At 38.0% G+C, this 16,656-nt stretch overlaps 2 protein-coding genes across 2 annotated transcripts in view; one reads left to right on the top strand and one right to left on the bottom strand.

Annotated features, from left to right (window-relative positions):
• COG5 (component of oligomeric golgi complex 5) overlaps positions 1-16,656 on the bottom strand; it is a 183,057-nt gene that overhangs the window by 135,271 nt on the left and 31,130 nt on the right. The gene's annotated exons all lie outside the window — the stretch shown is intronic.
• Positions 9,948-16,147, top strand: GPR22 (G protein-coupled receptor 22). The gene is made up of 3 exons (XM_084510016.1): positions 9,948-10,398; positions 11,466-12,524; positions 14,532-16,147. Exon 3 carries the CDS (start codon positions 14,555-14,557, stop codon positions 15,854-15,856), a length of 1,302 nt encoding a protein of 433 aa, XP_084366142.1. The 5' UTR covers positions 9,948-10,398; positions 11,466-12,524; positions 14,532-14,554; the 3' UTR covers positions 15,857-16,147.

Here is a 16,656-nt window from a genome sequence, read left to right as displayed (position 1 = left end):
AAGAATCTAAAAAATTAAAAAGATTAGTGATTTGGTGAATTCATTTCTTCAGCATCCAGGACTAACAGCGCTCAGCAATCTTAAAATATACTTTGAAAGTACGGATGCTTTCAGGCCAGCACAGAAAGAGAAAATAAACTTTGCATCATAATCACATATTTAAACAAAGATTTGAAATTACAGATTAGCAATTTTATGTGGACTCTCTACAGTCCACGCTTCTCTCTGCAGCTGCTTGTCTATGGAATTTTTGGGATCAATCCCATCTCCATTCTCATTTCTTTGTGCTGTAGATGTGCAAATCTACTCCAGGCACTGTGGGCTGTTCAGGGCGATTTTGTTCCCAGCTGATCACAGGATGCTATCCAGCACATTGCCACACACAGCAGTCAAACAAATGAATTATGTTCCAATACCAAACTGAAGAAACGTTGATATTGCTAAAGAACTGACCAAATAAAAAAAATAATAACAATAAACAACCAAAACCTTAAAGGAAGGTTTGCATGTCAAGCTCTTAGCAGTTTCCTACAAAACAGACTGTGAAACATCCAACATTCTCTGTCCACTTACAGCAAAAGATCATTAAGAAAAAATAAAGAAAGAAAGAAAGAAAACAGGAAAGCCTGTATCTGGCTATATAAAGAACTCTGAAGAGCAGCTCAGTTACCCTTGCAGCAATTCTCACAGCTTCCCTGTCCTTGAATCTGAATCATTTAGTTCTCATCAAAAATTGATGCTACCAACACCATGCCTGGCTCATCCTGAATAGACGCATCTTCTGCTCTTCCTGCCCCGTCACACTCACACTTCAGATATAGTTTATATTGGGAAGGATAAGAGCAGAACTGCACCAAAACACGAGCCATGGAAGCTCTAAGTAAGAGGTTTTCCAGCATGGCACAACCCAAAGCACTGCACGCAGAAGCACTATATCCACTTTGTTCTATTCACAATATTGATTTGCTGAACTGTTAGGTCCTACATGATTACAGGGTTGGTTCAGTAAGTATTTTTACACTTAATATAACTTCCTAGCTGATGTTAGAAGCAACAGCTCCCAGATGTCAAAATCCAGGTGAAATGTTCTCCAAACACGGTTCTGTATTTTTTCCCTGTGTTTAATAACCCTCTATGCATGCTGTAAGGCCTTTTTCCTTAGAGATGCACGGGTTTTTTTAGTTTAAAGATAGATGAGAGAGTTTTCCTGCATTTCATCAATATATTTTTTACATCTCATTAATTATTTGCACGTTTTGGGGCTTTGTTTTGCTCCCTCCCCCGCTTCCAATGCAGTTGAGGGCTTAAAGCAATTTAGACAGAAGTAAGGTTAGTGCAAGAAATAATTTATATTCTTACTTTGCCAATATGGTACTTTACTTGGTACAAGAAAATTAATGTCCTAGGAGAAAGATTTTGATCCATGAACTATTTCTCCACTCAAACTTCAACTTGTTCATTATTTCTCCAAAGCATTGCCTTGGCTTACCTTTCTGCATCCAGTCCAGCTAGACATTAATAAATAAATAAATAAATCTGTGTTTAAAGACCTGCTAAGAGAATATGTAAAATTTATGTAGTCCCTGCGTTTTTTTTCAAAAAGAAACTGGCCTTGTATTACAGAGACTGAACAGATTCATGAAACACAGGCAGACTTTCCAGATCTGCCCTTGTCTTCTAGCACACAGACTTTTCTGCTTTGCTACAAAATAGACTGGTGTGAAGAGAAACTATGAAACGGATATAGGATGCTCAGGTATTGTAGTCACGGACATCACACAAGCAGATCAATCCCTTAGTTGAAGTGTTAATCTGCACCATCTCTAGCTGTCCACGCAAGTGTACTCTAGATTAAAAGTACTGAATGCAAATTGAAATTTCTGTGACTAACACCATTTTATTATTTTATTATCCCAAAGCATATTGTAAGAGCTGCTTTGCCTACAGACTTAAAGATGACTGAGAGCAGTTTTTAGACTCTCACAAACTGCGTTAAGAACTTGGTATCATCACATGCTGTAATATTCATCAAAGCATGTATTTAATTGACAACCTGGAGAGTCACAGAGTCCCTACAGATGTATTCAAACACCACTGGAAAATCCTTATTAAGTATTCTATCCTACACCACACTAGATATTGATTATCGTGATGATGTTGGCTTAAAGAATTTGGACTGGCAGTGTGAAACAGCAAATTATCGAGAACCCAACAAACAGGGTGATACCTAGAATTTTGTGATGGTGGTGAATGTCTTTCTGAAGAATATATAAAAAATGGCAGGAAAAAAAAAAAAAAAAAGTTACCCCCTTGGGTGAACAGGCGGGATTCAATTAGTTTTTGTTTCTCCTTTGAAAGCAAGACTGCAGAGAAGATACTGCAGCGTAAAACAACTTTATAGAAGGGCTGGAAGAGACTTCTGCTTCCATCAGGACTGCAAAGCCTCTCTTACAACGACAGAGTCGGTACGTAGTACCTCACATGGTATTCCTGTTTATAGGTTGTACCAGTTGCTACGTTCTGTCTTTCTTCCACATTTCCTCCAGGAGATCCTGGCTGTAAGCATCCGTTTGCAGAGTTGCTAGCTGACCCTGTAAAGCCAAAGCTTCCCACTTTGAAAGCTTCCAGAAGAAATGCAAATCATATTTTTCTACTTTCCCATTCCAACTCCACTTTATAACTTCCATCACCACTACCTCATTCTACCTTTGTGTTTTAATTTATTAAGTAGATCCAACAGTGAAGGCTGCTGAATAATTTGACAAGTTTTTTCTCCGTGCACATGTATTTGTTCAACATGCAATAGTGTAACAAAAATGTCTCTGCTAATCACTCTCAAATTTCTTGAGATTTTATTACTAAAGTAAAACTTGGGCTTCATATCTAGTGACTGCAAAGCCATCTCTAGGCATCAGCCACATATGAAGCATAACAGTATGCCTTTCTTCAGACTTACTACTGACGCTATTGCTCTCAACCTTCCTCAAAAAAGCAGCAAATTAAAGCATTTTTCAAAGCAGCTCTGGTTTGTTTCAGTGCTACAATAAGTGATTTCAAATACAACAGTTATGCACTAAGGTTAAAAATAATTTAGGACATGGAAAAAAAAATGAAACTAGGGTTCAGGCTCCAAACTCCCTTGATATTTAAAAACTTCATAGATAAAATTAGTTCTTCATATGCATACAATTTAAACACTTCAAGTATTTATTTTAGATTCCAGAGCTACAACATTTATGTTAAAATATATATATATCAATGATACTTATTTATTTTATTAAGAAAGTTAAGGGCTTTCAAGAAGTAATAAAAAAATTTACTATACTACTGATACAGATGATGCAAAGTAGTGCACCCGAACAAGAGGAAGAAAGAAAATAACCTGAAGATGGTACCAACACTGATCTAAACTTAAACACACACATCAATCAAATTAATATTCTTTTAGCAGAGTGAATGGTGAATCCAACATCCTGCATTAGCTAAGTTCAATTTCTGTACTATTACACATTTATCATTATAACTTTTTACTTTTTAACTTTCTCGTGTCTTTTTATGGCACTACATAAACAGATTTCCTATCAGTTTCCCCAACAATCTGGAAAAATAGTAACTCAAAACTAAGGTGGCAAAGAGGGGAAGACAGTTATTTTATCATTTTTTAAAGTCAGACAAGAAAACATGGCACTGCATATTATTTTTTCAGTTTCTGAGAACTTAATGCAAGGAATATCACCACTATCAAACTGAGAGTGAATGACTTCTTAGATTTGAATTGAACACAGGGACTTGAGGGGTTGCTTTAATCGCTTATAGCAGACAGTCACAATTTGGTGGGGGCCAGGGAGAAAATTAACTACTGTCCAGAGATTTTACCTTGTTGTCTGAAGAAGGCAAAGCATGCTCCTGTCACTGCAGCTACATGGAAACATTCAGAGCTATTGTGTGCGTTGCTGAACTTTGACCGTACAGGTAGTAAGCCTGCTGGATCCTTTGTCCATGCTTTTTGCAGCACTTCCAAACTAAATCAGCCCAGGGGATAATGGAGGGAGACTGCAGCACATCAACTCATGCTGATGGTAACCTGTACACCGTGGGTGATCTCAGCAAAACTGAGGGGACATAGTTTATGTTGTGGTACGTAATCATGTTGTGTTCGCTCTTCACTCACAGGGCAATTAAGATCATAAGACCTTCATCTCTTAATTTCAGCTGGAAGAACGGCTGCTAGTAGGCACTGCATGTTAACACTGTCTTAATTAAGAGAAAATCCTATTGCCTTCCTGTTTTTAAAAATGATTGGAAAGTAGTCTATCTGGGGTCTCTGTCAAATAAACAGCTGTTTATTTGACAGAGACTGTCAATAAATTTTCTGTTTTCTTGTTTTGTTTTAAATCTGCAATTCCACTCAAAGACTATTACAGCAGAAGGGTGTCCAACAAAACTCCTGCAGCAATGGTTTATAACAGGGAAGCTCATGCTGCTACTGCTGCTTCTCATTCTGCGTATGTGACCAGGCACGGCTTCTACGGCATCCAGGATATCGGATGGAGAATCCTGAAGCATAAACCTGCACATTGAGTTCAGCTGCCTCTAACTCACTGTAATAAGCCAGCCAGGAAGCCTACTGAACCGTTTATAGCAATGCCATTCTGTCATGCACCGAGCAGAATGCCATCGTCAGCCAGGATTTGGGGTGCCAGGCAGCGCAGTAACCCAAGCTTCAAGGCATAACGCTGAAAGCTTCTTCCAGAATACCAACTATTTTAATGAAAGCAAGGTGAACAATCAGCTGGGACTTCTAACCAGGAGGGAGTGTGTCCACTGGCAGCATTAGGACCCTTCAGCTACCACACTGAACTCTTTTCCAACTTAGAGAATCGACCTTCTTGCAGGCACACTTTTGCGAGCTTAAAATAAACAATGCAAGCCACCTGCTTGTGTTTGTGTCTGAAGCAAGATAAAAGATAAGATATCAGAGTTCCAAAAGCCTTTTCAACGAAAACCCCAACTAAGGTTCAGTTCTTGACTGCCAACTAAGAATACTTTGTAAGACTAGAAATCTTTCATGCTCCCAGAGTGCAATTTTAATGAAGGAAAACCTAAACTCACTGTCATATTACAGGTTTTTAAAGAAAAATGAAAAAATTATCTTGAAAAGTATAGTGATTATTTAAAATTTTGCCAATATGTACTACAAGATATAGCACCATTTGTTGTGAATGTTTATACTGGAGGATAAGTCACTTCCACAGAGGAAAGCAGGAGTCACAGTGATGTTACTCAAATTACTATTAAATTTAGCAGCCATACTTCCTTCCTGAGGATAATTTATATTCTATTTTTTTCCATTAAAATGAATAAATAATTGTGCAGTAAGGCACCAAGACCATGATTTAGCTACATCACTAAAACAAATTCACTGTCACAATCTGAAAAAGGATGCCTTCGCTACCTATGAGCGATGACCACACCAATGCTTCCATGATTTTTTTTTGCTCTCTCCTCGTTTTGCAGAACTGTAAGATACAGTTTCAGTATTAATTGCTGAAGAGCCTTCTGTAAACTTACACATTTGCTTACAAGTACAGGAGCTTTCAGTGCTGAAAAGGTGAGCAGGTCAACTCAAGTGGTTTACTACTGGCCAAATAACCTCTGCCCAACAGTTTCACAAAAGCAAACAAAGCTCCTGAAACATATTTACTTTGCTGCAGGGTAACTTTCCTGTATTCAAGCTACTATGCTAACACTAGATCCACATCTTGACAATGAATATGTATTCATTATATATATAATTTTGTAAATATACATATAGTATAATGTGTATATATAATTACCTTTGTGTCACTTCAAAGGTATACATCTATGGAAACACAAAAGGCAGCACAATGAAACTATATATATTTAAGTTAGAAAATCCTTTTTTTTTATTATTTATTTTATTTTAAATCTATGGAGGTAATTCTAAAATGGAGAAACCAAGATTAGCAATATCCCAGGTGTGGGAATGTTTTCTGGCAATGGAAAAGGGGAAGTTAGAAATAACCAAGACATTATAAAAATAACAAAACAAAGAAAACTGTATGGCAATCAACAACGAGGGAGAAAAGAAAATCAACATTAAGGATAGAACACTGCATGAAAATTTAATTTTGTGGATATTGGTGTTCACTACAGAAAAGTGGTAACAGTCTTAAAACAGTTCTGATTACATCAGAAAAATGAGGATAAAGCACTTGTGTCAAAAGAAAGAAAAGGCAGCATTACCATCAGTCTGAATGGTATTTACAAATTCCAGCAGAGTTTTTCTTATCTGTTTAACTCAGATAAGTTAAACAGATAAGAAAATAATAACAATGATAACGTTTAACTCACTCTTAAACATTATTAAAAATCCTTACAAGTAGAATTTGTGTTCTGGGCAGCAGTCAGATTTATACATCGTGAAAATGAAAGTTTGCTGCTGCATGGTCTGGGCCATAATTTCGGTATGTGGTAACCCAGAGCACCTTGGCACATACAGCACAACAGTATGTCTGTACAACTTCCAGATCCAAACTATCATCATCCATTGCGTATTTACTCTTAATACTCTAAAAGTTACTGGATTTTCAACAACATTCTAAGAAAGTTCTTTACAACAGCCTATTGAGGAAACTAAGATGTGGCTAGGCAAGAAACACATTTTAGATATGGGTCATAAAGTGCAAGGTACAAACAAAAAACTATCCAGAAGGACTACACTAGGAGTGGGCATCACAGTGCCCGGTGCAGGTTAGTGCAAGGCACTGGAGGATTGATTCAGCTACAATTTTGTAGGTGCATTGTGTAAATAATGCTGAAGAACAATACTAGGGCAAGACTTCCAACATCACCCAATACTCATTTCCAAAAGCAACTTAAGGTCTGCAGATCTCATGTGTCACTGAAAGATGCGCAAGATCTAGGAGCCCAAGTCTCTTGCAAAAATGAGAGCAGATGAAATTTTACGCCCAGAAACAGTAAGATTTTGAACAACCACTAAATGAGCAGCAGGATTCAAACTAGGCAACAAGACATGAATCCTGAAGAAAGCAACAGAGAACACTGCCGAAGAACTCCAGGAAGATTATCACAGAAACTGAAACAAGAATGGTGCAGAGAACAAGGGAAGTAAGCAGGCACCATTCCCTAAATGTGTCAGTACAGACTCTCAAGAGCGTGCCTATCCCATGGCACATGGATGTTTGACAGTTTGTGATGGGTTTATGTAAACTTAATCCCAAAGGCCACATTAAAAAAAATGCTAATGTTCCAAAATCAAGAATTCTAACAGAAAAGAGAATTGAGTACTTACTTTGGCCCTGATATGCTTACTGTACAGCTGTTAGACATTGCAAATGTAAGGGATCTTTTTAAAAAATGAAGCTTCTTTTGAAAACTGTGCTGCAAGATGCAGCATTAGAGATGATCTTGGAAGGTCACCAGCAGAGCTGAGACCTGCAGAGCTCCCAGTGACCTAGCGCTGGGCCGTAACACTCAGTGGCAGGACATCACTTTCTGTGCATAGAAAGTAAGACAGTGGATAAAAGATGAAGAGAACCAAGAAATACGCTACAGCTTTCAAATTTTGGGGCTTACAACTCTCATCAAAGCAGAAAACCATACTCTGGTAGAAGATGATGAATTCAATTGAGAAGCACTATATAGGGGTGGATGCTATGGCAGGTGCAGATCCCTTGACCCCTGTGGCCCCAGCACCTGTTTATACGCACACACCTCTGCTCTCTTCTGCTTCTCCTCCTGCCTCTCTGCATCTATTCTTTCCCGGCATCACGCCGAATGTGCTGATATGGAAACAGGTACAAGAGCGGCACATTCCCCTGTCTCGGCTGGGTGTCTGCACAGGGCTCTTTCTTCGTGCCCACTCTTCCCTCCCTACCCTCTGGGATGATGTCATCTGTTCGCACCATCTCCGCCAGCAGCTGCAGAGCGATGCCTGCTAAGCGTGTCTATCCATCCACCTACTCCTCGTTGCCTCCATATGGTGCTGCTGCTTCTCCTGCTTCTCTCTCCAGAAAACTTGAGCGTGATGTGCTCTTAACTCAACTCCTTATCATTCTTCTCGCTTTCTGCAGATACAATTTTTGCCATTATTCCATTACTGCCTCCTGTAATATAAGTAATTTTTGACTCCTTTGCTTGCACTTGAACTATATACCCAAAGTACATACCCCAAAATCCTGTTGTCATCTTCCTCCATCTTTTTCTTTCTTACACTACAGCCCAGCCAGTATCTCCATCTTTGCTCAGGCACACACTGAAGAATTAGGCAGGGAGATGGAGACTCATCTGTTTAAATTTAGACAGGCTTCCCTACTTATCCTAAGTCATACTGAAAGTGAAGCAGGCAAATCTCTTTAATAATATTAGTAGATACGCTTTCATTTCAGGAATCCTCTTTATCACGTCATCCTTTGGAGCTGCACTTGGTGTTCATTGGTTTCAAGCTCTTGGGAGGCAAAAGAAACAGAGACAGCTCAAAGAGTTTGATCAGCTGCTGCTCAGTGTAGCCAGCTGGCACCTTCCGAGTCCGGGATCTTTGTTCAAAGTTCCTGTAATCTTTCCCTTTTTTTTTTTTCTTTTTCTTTTTACTCCATTTTACTGAAGGTAAAAGTGGAATAGGAAGCAAGCTAAATAAATATGCAGCCATTTAGAAATATGTATGATGTTACCTAAATATAAATAGCACATTGGATGGCTGTTTAAGAAGTTAAAATAAATAAAAACGAAATGCGGGCATTTGAGTTACACAACTTCACTGTGTAATTGCAATAGCAACTTAGTAACATAGGACACAACCAAAAGTTGACCAAAACTGCCATGTTAAACCAAGCTTTAACATTTACTACTTTATCAAACTTTAAAAAGTACATCTTTAAAATCAAGAGAAATCAGAAAACACTCAAACCCTCACCACTTCTTTGTTAATTTGTTAATTTTACTAATGTTCTCCTGCCAGTAGAACATTTTATTCTGAGATATCCTTATATTACTTGCTTCAACAAACTGATTTTTAAAATTATTTTCATTTGCATAGTAAATGTATTTCTAAGGATTATTTTTGCATTAGTAATAATCAAAACTGATACTGTACTAGACTTTCCTCACTGCTCATGATGTGGCTGTGAGCACTGTTTACACTGATAAAACAGATTCAGAAATAAGTTACAAAACAAAAAAGTGAAAGTGAGGACCCTCCCCAGCCCCCACAAAGGTCAAGAACATAATGCAAGACACAACCTTACAAAAACCTGTGAAGTCCCTAGCAAAATTCATGTGGAACATATAATATCTGTTTAAAGTTCACATTTCATCAAAATTTACAATCTACACTAGTATAGATACATTGTCCGTGGTGGTGGCTCATAAAAATTATTCTTTTCTGATTCATGAGCTGAATTATTAACCCATTTTAAGGGTCTGAATAATCTCTGTGAATCCTGATGGAAATTTTCCTAATATTCACGGGGGTGTCGACTTGTCCTGAGTACCATTTATTCAAGACGAGACCTAAACACTGGCAGGAATATAAACACACTGGGTAAAATTCAGCATGCCTTGCAGAAAAGACAAGACAGTTTTATTTCTGAGATGTTCCCAGGACAAAAGAAAAAAAAAATCACAAATGGAAAGTAGGCAAATTCAAATATAGATCATTGCAAGCTTTGTAAGTAATAACGTTTAATCAGATTTTTTTTTACAGCGTCATGTGGCTCCCAGTGTACACAAAGTAAAAGAGTGAAAAAGGTAAAAATAAAACTGGCATAGCCTTAATGTATTCCAGAATTCATAAATCATTTGTAAATTTAGTCCTTTTAGAAAAGAATCCTTATATAAATCGGGGTGGGGGGGGCGAGGGGGGGCTCAATCCCATATATGAAGCCCCACATCGCTGACCAATCACAATTAGTGAATGCACTGCATCTCTCTGCAGTGAAGGCAAGCGACAAGGTAGGCTGTCATTCTGCAAAAGCTGCCCATCGCGAGCTCTCCTCTCCTCTCCGAAGCGCTGCTCTGCTTTTTTAGAAAGCCTGAATCCCGGCGGTGTCTCTGGAGACGAGAAGCCTTCAGTATGTTAAATGACTTTCATTATGTATTTTCAGCTGCTTATTGATTCCACAGTGGGAAGAGTGGGAGACTGCAGCAGCCTCTAAAGCAGAACTCAACCAGTTGTGTACATTAGCAGTATGCTGAGACAATGGCACAGTACAGGCACAAATTTTCATTAAGGGCATTTTTCGAAGATATGCTCATTACCCTCTTTCCCTTCTACTCTGCTAACAAGTGAGCAAAATGAATCCCTCCAAGCTGGAACTGCTTCACCTGCATCGAGAATTTATCGAACCTTTAGTGGAGGTAAGCTCTGTTCCTTATTGTGGTATGCAGAATAAGCAACATTTAATAAAAAAAGGGAGAAGAAAAAAAAAAAAAAAAAAGAGGAAGCATCAGATTGGACTTAGATTAAATGCTAGTTATCTTGCTGTATTCGAGTCCAGGAAATATTTGAATGCTATTTCCCCCTACCCATTAAAAACACAGTGGTAGAAAAATGCAATTTTGCATGAAAGTCTTACAGAATATTAAGAGCCTGTTTTGCTCGTACACCATGAAGACAGTACAGTTTGGGTTACTACAGTACTGGGAGGGGGGAGACGAACGACACGAACTGCAAGCAGGAATATTTTTTCCTCTCTCAGCAGTATTTCCAAATATTGGCAGTTAAATAGGTTACAGCTTTGTGCAGTTATTCCGTGAAGAATCAGCCGGGCTGTTAATTGGTGTATACTTCTTGCTTTCTGAAGGTCGAGTAATATGACTAATCTCTGACTTGCTCGTGAAAAGCCCCCTTTTTTTTCCTGTTGCTTTTTTATTTAAAAAAAAACAAACAAACAAACAAAAAAACACTTATTTTTTCCATTACCCCCCACGTTGAGCCATGTATTACAAATGTGGATTTGCAACCCATTTATAGCAAGAGAGAAAATTTGACCAGTGTGCAAATCAAACAAAAACCTAATTCCTATAAAAGCTCGTTGGCTGCTCAATTTCTTGTTAGAAGAAGAGAGTTGTCTGTCTCAACTAGCTGCTCACAAGCACTATGAAACTACATTTTCTAGCTGTAGTCACAGGCACCCTACATCCAACAGTTACTGCTCCTAGTCGGGGTTTCCTGTAGCCTGCACTATTTGGAGAATAGGAGACTTGTCCAAAAAACTGAATTCATGTAAGTTAACAGAATAATGCCATGATTTTACTAGAAAATAGTGAACACACTAACTGATTTTTGATGGAATGTGTAAGATCCAATTTTAGATATCTTTTATTCATGATATAAGTGATACTACAAAAGATATCGTTGCATTACTTGATTTCGAAATGATAAGCCCTACTTTTAACCTTTTTTTTTTCCTTCCCTTCACAAGGGCATGCAGCAACTAATTCAGTTTCCCAACTGACAATACGAAGAATGCAGTTGACCGGGTACCTTTCCAGCTGTGTGACCTCCGAGCAGCAGGATGCATCACTAAACTGTATTCTTAAAACATAAAGGAATTAGAAACAAACAAAAAAATGGAACACGCTTGTATTACCATTTACGTGCACGACACTTCAACTGCATATGTGGAAGACTAACACATCTGCTCACATTTCCTTGCAAGAAGGATGCAATGATTGAGTCCTAAAATGGTGAGCATCTCTTAAAGAGGGATTTATAATTTAAAACCAGAATTGTGGAAACTACCGATGCATGAAGAAACAATGAAACATGAATTCCCACAAGGAGAATATGCATACTTCACCAGCAAGCTGCACAAGGGTTTAACCAGGCTTTTTCTAAACCGCTCATTAAATATCTTATTTGTCATAATGACTAATGGATATTTTTCTCTCAGTTTTATGATCTGCTATGTATTCTCCTTAAATGAAAATAAACCAAATTAGGTAACTCATGGTTACTCGCAAAGCACATGAACTGGATTTTATGATGTACAGCAACTTCTTTAACTAAGCCATCACTCAAAAGTAATGAGCAGGAATATTACAGAAAGAAACATGCAACTCTAACTAAAGGATGCCTACGTACATTCTGAACACAGAAGTCAGATATTTTTTGGTTTTTAAACCTGGAAAATAAAAAGAGGCTGCTACAAAATGCAACAGGGGAAAGAAATTAACATCACGTAAACGAAGGTTTGTTATTGCTGGCCTGAAACTCAGAACAGACACCCAGAACACGCGCTGGTCTGTACAAGCATCTCAGGCAACTGAGGAGTCCCCATGTGTAATCAAAATTTGCTGCTGCTGAATTGCTGGAACAAAAAAAGGAAAAAAAAATCTGCAAGGAATGAAGTAAGAGCCCAGCTACCACTCGGTTCCGAGGTGACAGTGCATGTCAAATACCTGGCAGTGACACCATGCACCAATTTATGACAAGCTGCTACAATGATCTGAAAGACCCCTGAGGCACAGAAAACAGGTAGGTCAGAAGTTGCATGCGCCCAGGCTCTGTTCTGCATTTACAAGGGAACAGGCAGGGTTCAGAAAGGCAACGTGTTGGGTAAATTACCCCTCTGCCTTGACACCTGGACTTGTGTTTAACTGAAACTGATCCCTGCAACAAGGAGGTGATCGTAATCTGGGCATTTAGATTGAACTCTCCGATATAGCACATCGGAAGCTTTCTGTTGTCACAAGATTTCAGGTGGCATAATGCTACAGTTAAGATCTTTTTTGTTTGTTTGCTTTGAGTGAGATCTGCTTTGGATTTCCTCCTGGCTCTTCCTAATACACGAGAACTCCATTTATCAAGCTCAAGTATTCAGAATGGTCCTTGAAATACAGTCACAGCCAGGACCACATACACAGAGGAAATCATATTCCTAAGGTTTAATATAAACCTATTAGAGGTTGCCTAAATTAGAAATTAAACAAAGCTTTTGAAATGTATTTCACGCCTGAAACTAATACGTTCTAATTTATATCTTTTGTATTTAAGAGGCAAATGTGAAGTAACTGCTGAAGCATAGCAAGAATTTTCATCATACAATTTGCAATTAATAGTATTGTGCAATTGAGGCTTTTCAGAACTGCAGATAAAATGCATTTGCATATTGTATCCCAAGTGTGCTTAATTCGTACTTTCATTTAAAAACAGCTCATTTTTGTTCACCTTAGTGCTATCCATTTTTAATGTATTCAGAGTGGAACAAAGGTCTACGTTTAAATTTAGTTTCATGCCAAGTACTTCCCCTCTTAAATTTAAAGCTACTTATAAAATCCTCAAGCATCACAACAAGAAATTGAATGACCTCTCTTTTGTTTATTCATCTCATTACAACCTCCAGAGCTGGCTGACACTATAAATAATGGACATGTCAGGTATTAGATGCAGATGCTATGTTTACAAACCATCAGCATGTGTAAAACAAAGCAGATGCAGCCACAAAATAAAAAATTCCTGGATTTTTAGATATCTCTGCATCTCCTAGATTCATTAAATGCTACTTTTTTTGAACCTTGCTTTCTCTTAGGATAAACACACTGTGTATACAAATCTGCTGGATTTAATTTCAGTATGTAAAAAAAAAATGAAAGAGACAATTTAATATTTAATGTTATTTTATAAAACTATTCCTTTAAATCTATTCTGGAATAAAATTAAATACACTTCTTTTCCGTCTAGGCACTGATTTCTTGCAGAAACTGAATATTCATAGCAGAAAAAGGAAACGTACCATTTTTATAATAAATTCCATTACCCCAAATCTATGTCAGATTTGCATTTGAAATTCCACACAGTTACATAAACTCCTTACAGTGATAAGTTTCATACAGGTAGATGCACACAAGATAAAAGTGAGCAGAAGTTTCCAAGCTCTATAAAAAATCTGCTTAATTGCAGAACTTCGTATCTCAGCCCACAACACTCTTACGAAGACTTCGTAAGAAAGAGGCCGCTAAAATGCCATAAAATAATGTAAGTGTTCTTTTTATAACACATAAGCAAGCGTTCCATGCTCCTATCACTTTCTGTTTCCACAAGAGCCTTTTTAAATTGATCTCGAGTACTAATTTGTTAATACTCAACAGCATTCTTCTGAAATAGCCCTCAACACAATACAAAGGCAATGCACGAGTATAGTTTATTCAACAAGCAGGCCCTTTGTAAAAGCCACATCACTATAAATAAAGCCTTGTCTCCCCTAAGTGGAAGCTTTTCACTTTTTTTTCCTCTTTTTTTTTTTAATGAAAAAAAAAAATGTCCTGCTTTCCTTTTAAAAGGAAAAACCTTATCGTAGACTCCCTGGCTTTTGAGCCCATGCCAAGCACATCTCTAAACATACAGTAAATAATTAAGAGTTTGGTAAGAGTAGATGCTTTTCCTCCCTCCTCCTTTCCCAGCATTTTTCCACAATAACAACAACAAAAAAAAAATGTTAAAAAAGAAAGAAATCAAACAGTTCCATATTTATTTCACCTTTCAGGAGAAAAAAACAACTGCAACAAAAGAATGTGTTTCTCCCCCATTCTGGAGGTCAACATGCAGTCTGAATCTAACATTACAGTTCGAGATGCCATTGATGACATCGACACCAACATGTACCGACCACTGTCATATGCATTAAGCTTTCAAGTTTCTCTCACTGGATTTTTGATGTTAGAAATTGTTTTGGGACTTGGCAGCAACCTCACCGTGCTGGTACTTTACTGTATGAAATCCAACTTAATCAATTCTGTCAGTAACATAATTACAATGAACCTTCATGTACTTGATGTAATAATTTGTGTGGGATGTATTCCTCTAACTATAGTTATCCTTCTGCTTTCACTGGAGAGTAACACTGCTCTAATCTGCTGCTTCCATGAGGCTTGTGTCTCTTTTGCAAGCGTTTCAACTGCAATCAATGTCTTTGCTATCACTCTGGACCGATACGATATCTCTGTCAAGCCTGCCAATCGAATTCTGACCATGGGAAGGGCTGTGATATTAATGACATCAATCTGGATCATCTCACTCTTCTCCTTCCTGATTCCTTTCATTGAGGTCAATTTTTTCAGCCTCCAAAGCGTGAGCACTTGGGAAAACAAGACGCTTTTGTGCGTCAGTGCGAACGAATACCACACGGAGCTGGGGATGTACTACCACCTCCTCGTGCAGATCCCAATCTTCTTCTTCACCGTTATAGTAATGCTCATCACCTACACCAAAATACTCCAGGCTCTGAATATCCGAATTGGCACGAGATTTACCACAGGACAAAAGAAGAAAGCTCGGAAGAAAAAAACTATCTCTTTGACCACTCAACACGAGACGACTGACGTCTCACAGAGCAGCGCGGGGAGAAATGTGGTCTTTGGTGTAAGGACTTCTGTGTCGGTCATCATCGCCCTGCGCCGAGCCGTGAAACGGCACCGGGAGCGACGAGAGCGGCAAAAGAGAGTCTTCAGGATGTCCCTCTTGATTATTTCAACCTTCCTGCTCTGCTGGACACCCATCTCTGTTTTAAACACCACAATCTTGTGTTTGGGCCCAAGTGACCTTTTGGTTAAGTTGCGGTTGTGTTTCCTAGTGATGGCGTACGGGACGACTATATTTCACCCTCTCCTTTATGCATTCACCAGGCAAAAGTTTCAGAAAGTTCTGAAAAGTAAGATGAAAAAACGAGTTGTTTCAATAGTGGAAGCAGACCCCATGCCAAATAACGCGGTAATACACAACTCATGGATAGAGCCTAAAAGGAACAAAAAGATTACCTTTGAAGACAACGAAGTAAGGCAGAAATGTTTAGTACCTCAGGTTGTCACTGACTAGACTTCAGTACTCACCAAAACACATCGGGAGGAATATTTGAACAAATTGTAGAAAAATACTGCCAAATAAGAAAAAAAAACTTTTTTTTTTTTTTTTAAACTATTGGCTAGACTGTACATTTTCCAATATCTATGTTAAATAGAGTAGGTCTTGTATATTCGATTTCTTCACTATGTAAGATATCTGTTGCATGGCCGTTTGTTAGCGTAACACCACGTGTATATTTGTCCAAAATATTCAAGTCCTCTTTTTTAGAAAATAAATAGCCTTAATGAAGTGCAAACTTTTAAACACATTTGTATGGCTGAGTTTCTCTGTAAATATAAAATAATTTTTAAACAAGAATTCCACTCGGGAATGCTTCATATTCTAAGGCACAAATTCAACATTTTGCATGACATAGGGTTTTTAAATTGAGAATTCATAAACAGCATTGCCCAGAAATATTCTGATTGCTGCACAGCTACAACTTGGACGTGTTTTAATCTTGTATTCAGATAGGTAATTATTTCAAATTTCTCCAGCAAGCAATTACCATGCACATGTTAAAAAAAAGGAAAAAAAAAAAAAAAAAGAGCCATTTATGCTATGCTCTTCAATTAATGGTTCAGAACTGGTTCATTTTTAAGGGAAAAAATACTCAGGTTGGTTCAAAAACTGAGAATACTTCCACAAAAAAAAAGGGAAAGTCTTGAGTGCTGAAAGAGTTGATCACAGCCTCAGATCTGCAGTTTCTATATGGAAAGCACACGATATTGAGTAATTATACAGGAGGGATGGAGGGGGCTAGAGGTAAAGCC

Source organism: Aythya ferina, assembly GCF_964211825.1.
Source record: "Aythya ferina genome assembly, chromosome: 1".
NCBI classification, from domain to species: Eukaryota; Metazoa; Chordata; class Aves; order Anseriformes; family Anatidae; genus Aythya; species Aythya ferina.
This window is presented reverse-complemented; position numbering and strand designations above follow the sequence as displayed.